This window comes from Dipteris shenzhenensis, chromosome 2 (genome assembly GCF_047967505.1).
Source record: "Dipteris shenzhenensis isolate YYH24624 ecotype China chromosome 2, Dip_SZ_1.0, whole genome shotgun sequence".
Lineage (NCBI taxonomy): Eukaryota > Viridiplantae > Streptophyta > Polypodiopsida > Gleicheniales > Dipteridaceae > Dipteris > Dipteris shenzhenensis.
In genome coordinates this window covers 16,851,331-16,860,733 of record NC_141597.1, presented here as the reverse complement: position 1 = coordinate 16,860,733, position 9,403 = coordinate 16,851,331, and the positions used below count along the sequence as shown (strand labels likewise).

The 9,403-nt window shown below is 43.0% G+C and overlaps 1 protein-coding gene across 1 annotated transcript; it reads right to left on the bottom strand.

The window, feature by feature from the left end:
• Positions 1–4,898: 4,898 nt before the first annotated feature.
• LOC147904391 (pentatricopeptide repeat-containing protein At4g39530-like) lies at positions 4,899–8,124 on the bottom strand. Its single transcript, XM_087386266.1, has one exon. It carries the CDS (start codon positions 7,730–7,732, stop codon positions 4,940–4,942), a length of 2,793 nt encoding a protein of 930 aa, XP_087242392.1. The 5' UTR covers positions 7,733–8,124; the 3' UTR covers positions 4,899–4,939.
• Positions 8,125–9,403: the final 1,279 nt, after the last annotated feature.

Here is a 9,403-nt window from a genome sequence, read left to right as displayed (position 1 = left end):
CATGGTACCTCCTACAGACATTGTGTGCATGTACATGCAGGGGAGATAACCAGTGGAAGGTCTTTTTGTATCCCTTTTGTTTACCTTACACCCAAGGGAACCCTTGCTAGCATGAGAACCTAGCCATAGATTTATCCTTGACCACCATGAGATGGCATGAGAAACTATGAGACTAGATGTATCCTTGACATAGCCTGAGGCATTTCCTTGAGGGGGGGTTTGTTGGGATATCTCAAGATGTATGCCTCAGGCACACCTTATGTTTCTATGTGTGAGTGCTAAAGGCACAGTTAGGTGCCCACAAGCACAGTTAGGTGGTGGAAGAGCCACATAGGATGATTGAGAGAATCTAGGAGCAGATTGAGGAGATTATTGTGGAGCTCTGAAGTCATCAGTGATGTCAGTGAGCATGTATGAGGTGCCTACTTAAGGACCTCACTCTTCTTCATTCTACAAGCAAGTAATGCAAGTATTCTGAGTTTGTGTCCACTCTACTCTTTCCTTTCGGTGTTCCAACAGATGTGCTCCCGAAGCACCTAAAGAAATCCGGTGTCAATCCAATCCTCTCCACTGCACATCTGTGGGTGGAGGGCCTTGAGGGGCTCTCGAATCTCCTCATCCATGAATGGCATCTACAACTATTTGCTCATGCTCTAAGACACCACTTGCTGGGATGTGGGCCCAAACAGACTCCCTAGCTGCAAGCATATAGGGGGATGACTCCTCAGCTTGGAACAAACTCTTGTAGAAATTTGTAGTTATCTCAAGAAACTACTGAGGATTTGAATTCATCTAACCACTTGTGTCTCTCAGTCTCTACAACCTTGTCCCTACTGACCTAGGTCCCATGGTCCAAAAGAAGTGCCTAGTCATCATGTCACTCTGTTGTACCACTAGGCCTTGGAAGAGTGCTAGAAGAACTCTTCTTCATGGATCTCCATATCCTAGATGTCAAACCACACTCACTGGTGTCTATTCGCAAGCCAATACGGACCTGGGTCTTGCTCCTTGAGATGCTCAATGGAGGCGAGGTCCCATCTCAATTCTCTCTCACGCAGTTGAAGGAGGTAGTGATGGCATAGATACCGGTACTGTAGCTCCTCAATGCTCCTCTAGATTGCATCTAGTACCCTTAAGGCCTAACCTCCCTCTAGAATGACATTTGGATGCCACCACATCTCTACGACTGCCTCTTGTAGCTCTTGCTCCTATAGTAGCAGGGTGTCCAAAGTGCAGATCCCCCTCTAAGGAAGCCCACGACAGGACAACTCTAGATGTAGAATGATCATCAAGGAATTTTCAAATATCAAGGTGCCTACCAGAATGACAGTAGATTTCCCCCTGTGTATCACCTAATCCCCCACATAAAACCTATCCAGCCTCTCTAGAATTCCATCATGCTAGCATTGCCGAAAGGAGAAATGGAGGCTGCTTGTAATTCTAGAGAACTCCGCCTCACGCCAGTGGTTCCTATCACAAATCATGAACATAAACTGCTCCCTCATGCTCCTCTCAGCTTTTTACTGAAAGACGCTTGACCCTACTTGTCCTCCCTAAACTCAAAGCTATTGAAGTCAACTCCAACAATCCAAGAGTCCACCTCCATGATGGTCTTAGTCAATAGCCTCTAGGAAGCAAGGAAATGTTGCCTACAAGCAGGGGCGTAGACATTCAAAATGCCTATCTTGGAGTCACCCAAATGAATACCCATCCTATGATAAGCTTTTCGCTAATCATAAACATCTACTAACAGCACCTATGAGATTAAGATGCAAATCCCTTTGCTCCTACTAATTGCGAGGGACCATACCTTTAGACCTCTCCCTTGGCAAGACATGGTGCTGACTTCTAACATCTACTGCTACTGAAAACATATGCTCTTGAATCAAAAGAAAGTCCACTACCCATCCTACCATAGCCCTCCGCAACTCCTGGTAGAGTAAACGGTAATGAGGCGCAGCAATGGGGTATACATCCTTAATGATACGGAGTTGATTAAGATGAAGGGGCAAGTAGCCAATCATGACGTCATTGCGTTGTTTGACTCAACATCAATGCACAATGTAATTAACTCCAAGCTTGTAAAGAGGCTAAAATTAAAGACTAGCCCATCTGACTATGCATACACAGTCAGAATGGTAGACAGAAGTTCAACTAAAGTATGGGACCAAAGGGTTACCCAATTGAAACTTGGAACTAGACAGAGAAGCTTGATTTTGAAATGACAAAGCTTGCTCATGCAGATATAGCCCTAGGTAAGGCTTGGCATTCTAGGAAGAATCCAACCATAGATTGGAAAAAGCACATTTATCAATTCAAGATGAATGATGTGTTATATGTCTTACAAGGTGAAAAAGATATACCTTAAGTTGGAGTTCGAAAAGCTCAAGAAGAGTTTGTGTTTCTTTGTACATATCGGTAGAGCTGATTGATGGTCCTTCGGCTAGCATTGATGTTACCCAAAATGGAGAGATGGCCAAGTTAGCTGATCAAATAGCAGAGGAGTTCTCTGATTGTTTTAGGGATGAGTTACCTTATGGGTTATCTTCAGAGCGGAATGTTCAATATAAGATTGAACTAATCCCAGGGGGCAGAATCTATAAATAGACCTCCCTATAGGTTAAGTTTTACCGAAGAAGAAGAGGTGCGAAGACAACTGGAAGAATATCTCAAGCTGGGGCAGATTCAACCTAGTTTCTTACCTTTTGCTTCGCGAGTGATATTGAAGAAAAAGAAAGATTATACTTTTCGCCTCCATATAGATTATAGAGCACTGAATAATATCACTACTAAGCACATGTATCTGATGGCTCGAATCGATGATTTGCTAGATGTGCTACATGGGGCCATAACTTTCAGTAAGATAGATCTTAAGTGTGGCTATCATCAGATCCGTATTAAAGCCGACAATGTGCATAAAACCGCTTTTAGAAGCTGGTTTGGACATTATGAGTTTTTAGTAATGCCGTTTGCACTTACCAATGCTCCTGCTACCTTTGTCATGCTTATGAACGATTTACTACGCCCATATATCGAAAAGTTTAGTAGTACATTTTATTGACGATATTCTTATTTTCAGAGCGAAAGTATTGCTGAGCATCACGAACACTTAAGAATAGTGTTCAATACTTTGAGGAAAGCCAGTCTTTATGTAAATAAAAAGAAAACTGTACTGTGTATGGTAAGACTTAAATATTTAAGATTCATTATTACTCCTAATGGTCCTAATGGGATAGAAATGGATCCAAAGAAAGTGGCTGCGATACTAACTTGGCCTATCCCTCAGAGTTTGACCGCTTTGCGATCATTCTTGGGATTTATCCAATTATGTCGAAGGCATATCAAAGAATATTGCGAGATAGTATCGCCATTGACTGATCTAACCTCAAATAAAGTACCTTTTATATGGGGAGAGAATCAACAGGAAAGTTTTAACATCATAAAACAAGCTGTGGTCTCAGGATCAGTGTTAAAAATAGTTGATTCCTAGAAACCGTTTTTTATTGAAACCGATGCAAGTGGCATTGCAGTAGGAGTAGTTCTCCTCCAAGAAGGAAGGCCAATAGCCTTTGAAAGCAAGAAGCTTTCTCCCTCTCAATGAAATTGGCCAACTCATGAATTAGAGTTATATGTTGTTGTCTATGCTTTGAAAACATGGAGACATTATTTCTATGGATCATTTTTTTATGTTGATGTTGATTATGATACTCTGAAACATTTTTGTAAAAAACTTGACTTGAGAGGCCGCCAAGCTAGGTGGGCAAAACTCATGCAAGAGTTTAACTTCACGATTCGATACGGGAGAGGGAAGGATAATAAAGTTGTTGATGCGTTGTCACACAGCGTTGTCACACATTATGCATAATATGAGTTTCACAGTGTTAGAGAGTGCACCGAGATTAGAGAAGCTCAAAAGGTGGACAAGTTTGTCCAAAGCCTTTGGCCTAAGGCTCATGTATTTAAACCCTGGCATCTCGAAAAGGCCAAACTTATGCAAGATATACCATAAGAGATGGTATGTTGAAAAGAAATGGCAAGGTAGTAGTACCTAATCAGAATGATCTCAGGTAGAGAGTCATTGAACAATGCCATGATAGTCCATGTGCAAGACATCCAAGAGTCAAGAAGACGTGTGATCTCGTGAAGCGAGATTTCTTTTGGCCAAAAATGAAAAAACATATTCATGAATATGTGACACACTATTTTTCGTATCAGGTAAGTAAGGTAGAGCGGGTGAAGCCACGCGGACTTTTACAACCCTTGGAAATACCACTGGATAGGTGAGGAAGCATTTCCATGGAATTTATTGTAGGTTTACCTACGACACAAGATGAATATGATTCTATCCTTGTGATAGTTGATCGTCTTACCAAGATGGCTCACTTCGTTCTAACTAGAGAGTCTGTTAGTGCCTCACAAGTGACGAATTTGTTTATTAAACATATTTTTCATCTGTATGGATTACCCAAATCCACAATGTCAGATAGGGATGATAAATTTACCAATTATTTTTTGACTGCAGTGTTTGAAACACTAAGGATTGTGTTGGGAATGAGTAGTGGAGATCATCCAAAAATGGATGGTCAAACGGAAAGAATCAACCAAATTTTAGAGGATATGCTTAGAGCATATGTTTCATTGAAACAACATACGTGGGATAAATGGTTACCATTGCTAGAATTCACCTACAATGATAGAAAACATTCTTCTATATTCCTCTATAGGTTCAGTCTGTTTGAGCTGAACTATGGTTATAGACTAGCGAATCCAACTACAGTTGGAATACCTTAGAAAGTACCTTGTGCCGCGAACTTTGTGGTTCAGATGCGAGAGATGCTAGCACTTGTGAGAGCTAACATCCGCCAATCTATGGATAGAGCTAAGGCGTATGCGGATGAAAACGGATCCGTTATTAGAGAATTTAAGGAGAAAAAGTTTCTCATGCATCTTTGGCCCTTTGTAGGTCCTGTTGCATCGTCTTTATAACTTTTGCTGCATCATCCACCCTATAAGCTCCAGCATAAATATTTGATAACATAACATATGTTACAATATTGTTTGGATCTAATTCAGAAGCATATTTTGCAACCCTTTCTCCTCGTTTGATATCAGCCTGATATCTGCAGGCCCCAAGCAATGGCATAAATGTGGCAACCGTGGGTTGCAATGGCATCTCCTTTATTACGTTCTCTGCTTCATCTAAACGTCCAGCCCTGCCAAACGAGTCAATCACACAGACATAATGATCAACTCCAGGTAGAATGGTGAAGTCATACGCCATGGATGTAAAGCAGTAAGTCGCTTCATCTATCAAGCCCGCATGACTACATGCAGTAAGAATACTAACAAAAGTGACTGCGTTTGGTGCAACTCCCTCAAGGTGCATTTGTCGAAAAAGTTCTAAAGCCTCCTTACCGTGCCCATGCTGGGCATAAACTGTGAAGAGTGAGTTCCAGGAAACCAAGCTTCGCTCAGGCATTTTGTCCAGCATTCTATGTGCATCCTTCAGGCTCCCACACTCGCCATATAGGCTAACAAGTGCATTCCCAATGATAACTTCTGACTCAAATCCTCTCTCCACAATCCGGGCATGCAACTGCTTCCCTTGGGTCAGTGAAACCTGAGTAGCACATGCTGCAAGAATGCTGATAAAAGTAAGCTTGTCAGGCATAAATCCTTCCAGTTGCATTTGATGAAAGAGCTGCCAAGCAGCCTCATCATGACCATTTTGGGCATACCCTGCAATCATGGCATTCCATGAAATCACATCCCGTTTTTGCATTCTGTCAAATAAGGATTGTCCATCCTCCCAGCAGCCACACTTGCTGTACATAGTGATGAGGGCAGTCCTCAGAACAGCATTTGACTCAATTCCACTCTCAAGGATGCACGTGTGTATTCTTCTACCATCAGCCAGAGCTATGGGGTTGTCACATGCACGAAGGATGTTCACAAAGGTGATCTTGTCTGGCATTATTTCTTCCAATTGCATTTGGTCCAAAAGTTGAAGGACTTCCCTGCTCCTCCCGTGCTGGGCATACAAAGCGATAATGGCATTCCACGAAATGACATCCCGTACAAGCATATTATCAAACATCCTGCGAGCATCTTCAAGGGTGCTACAGCAACCGTACATGTTGACAAGAGCATTCCTAACGACGACATCTGAATCAAATCCACCATCTAAAATGCAGGCATACATCTGTTCACCTTGAGAAAGTGTGCCATGGCTAGCACAAGCATTAAGAATGCTAGCGAAGGTGAACCTATCTGGAACTATCCCTGCCCACTGCATTTGATCAAACAACTCGAATGCCTCTTTGCCTTGCCCATGCTGGTTTAGCACCGCCAACATTGAAGTCCATGATACCACATCCTGTACAGGCATTTTGTGAAACATCCTCCATGCATCTTGCAAACTGCCACATTTACCATACATATTGACAAGCGCATTCCCAATGACGATATCTGTCTCAAGCCCCTGGTAGAGAATGAAGCTATTCATCCACTTGCCAAGGGTTATCATTTTATGGCTAGCACAAGCACCAAGAATGGTTATGAAGGTAACCTTGTTTGGGACTATACCTTCCAACTGCATTCGTTCAAAGAGTAGGAGTGCCTCTTCGACATGCCCGTGCTGGGCATGCGCTGCAATGATGACAGTCCAAGAAAGCACATTCCGCTTCTGCATTTTGTCGAATATATCCTGGGCATCTTTAAGCTTGCCACACTTTCCGTACATATTCGCTAGGGATGTTTCAACAGCAACATCCAACTCCAATCCACCATTTAGCATGCAAACATGAATCCGCTTTCCATCAGGTAATGTGGCATTCCCTGCACATGCATCAAAAATACTGACAAAAGTGACCTTATCAGGGAAGCATCCATGCTGCTGCATATGATTAAACAGTTGAAGGGCATCTTCACAGTGCCCATGATGGGCATAAGCTGCAATCATACCAGTCCACATGACCACATCCCGCTCATTCACTCTCTCAAACGCGACCCGTGCATCGTAAAGACTGCCGCACTTGCAGTACATATTAACAAGGGCAGTAATAATAACAACATCCGACTCCAGCCCATTGGCCAGAATGCAGGTATGGAGTCGCTTGCCTACATCCAGTAATGCAAGGCTGCCGCAAGCAGCAAGAACACCCAGAAAAGTTACCTTGTCTGGTATTACCCCTTCATATTGCATTTTGTGCAAGAAGTAAACGGCCTCCTTGCAATGCTCTTGCTGGGCACATGCTTTAATGATGAAATTCCATGAGAAAACATTCCGCTCTCGCAAATTAAAGAAAAAAGACAGTGCATGGTCAAGGGCTCCACATTTGATGTACATTTGTAAAAGGAGACTCCCCAGAAATGTGTCGCCCTCAAGTCCACTTTTCTTAATGTGGTCGTGTATTCTCTTTCCCTCTGACAAAGCCTTTGCATTCCCACACTTCCGCAACAGGGAGGCATAGGCCTCGAAATCCGTTATCATACCAGTTTGATGAAGTCTTTCTGACATGTTATCCCATGATCCCTGCTCGTATTCATTCAGAGGCAAGTCTTCTACAGAACAAGCGAACCCTCTCGCACGTCTTCTGTGAGACCAGATCGCCGACTTGTAGAGCCACTGGTTGTCAGCTTCTGCAGCGTTCCAGAAAAGTGCCGCTTTCTGTCCTTCCCGCAGGGTATTCGCCAGTTTGCAAGAGCTCCCTGAACCCAACATCTGGATCATGACGATGGCCTCAACTAGGCCAACTGTTCAGCTTACTCCCAGAAGAATAGAGGATACTGTGGCTGCAAGGGAAAGAAAGCTCTCCCCACTTCCCTCGATTTGGGAAGCAGTGTGTATAGCGATGAGATTCACTTCCAATCCCGTCTTGGAAAGTCGTGGTTCTATCCGTTGTGGAACACTGCGTACCACTGATGAGCGCAGATGCCATTGAAATACTCATCTGAAGCCAGGCAAAACTGCCGAAGCCGAAGAAGATGGCCATCATGGTTGTTATATCGGAAGCAGAACTACCCAAAAAGATTATTCAACTGCAAATGAGCATACCCCTCCACGCCTTGCTATCCACACTTGCTACTACTCTGTCTAAGGCACATACGAACGAACTCATTCACTACATGTGTCATGTGAAATATGTACCTTTACTCGAAGGGGTTTGGTTAAAGCCCTCGAAATGGTTGGCGCTACGATGCTCTTCCTTTGGCCAGCTGGCGCGTCGGTGATGGCCATCCAGCCGTTCGGGCCACACGTTAGAGCAAATGCGACAGCAGAGAAGCTTGATAGGCCTCCCTTTGGCTTCACATCGTACTTCGTGCTAGCAACACCTCGATGATCGAGCCGTTCGGGCCACACATTAGAGCAAGTGCCACAGTAGAGAAGCATGATAGCCTATAGGCCTTCCTTTGGCTTCACATTGTAATTCGTGCAAGCAATACCCCGGTGGCCAAACGGATGTAACCACATTATGTGGACTCTTTCAAGCATCACCGCCTCACCTTTTATCTTCACCTATGTGAACTGAATCGGCACCTGCTCCTGTGCTCCTGTAAGCTCCATTGTACAAACCCTTGTGTCTCTCTTCTCTTTCTGTCACTCTTTCTGGTGAGATCCACTAGAGCAAGGTGAAAATTTCACCAAGCATGCAAAAGGAGATGTGGCGACCTCAGCCTTAGATTATGACAACCCTTAAATCCCCTTTGAGGTTATCCTTCTGTCATAGCATTCATTTAAGGCCCTTGCACAATTCCCATAATAACAAAACCCAAAACAAACGCTATGGCTTTGCCTTTGGCATGCCAAAAAACAATCCCCAAGACAGGGATAGGCAGCTACAATCATCAAAAGATCTCATCATGTAACATCTCTCACACACACACACACACACACACACGCACAACGAACTTAGAAGCAATAACAAACCCGTGTGCATTGCACGTTCTTGTGTCCCCATCGCATCTGCTTCCTCTTCATTTTGTAAGAATCTCATTTTTGGGAGTTTTGTGAAGATGACACGTGTAGAGAGAGATTGTCAAGTTCTAGAGAGAGATCAACGTCAATTATATATAGTCTTAGCTTTGGTGTCTAGTAACTATGCTTTTACATATGTCAATCCTCTCAAACTATTGGATAATATTTTAAAGCTATGTCTAATTGAGCAAAACAGCATAAAAGATAACCCAAACATAAAGTCGTATTTGATGTCAATTCTTACAGAGTCGATACAAAATCACAAGAGAAATAAATATCATTGAGTGTAACATAAGCTACACTTAAAAATCTTAATTAATAAACACCATTCTTAAATAATGCTTGAACATAGCCTATAAAAAGATTATCACATAAGCAAAAAATAATTATCTTGATCGCATGCATACATGTAGCAGATGCTCATGA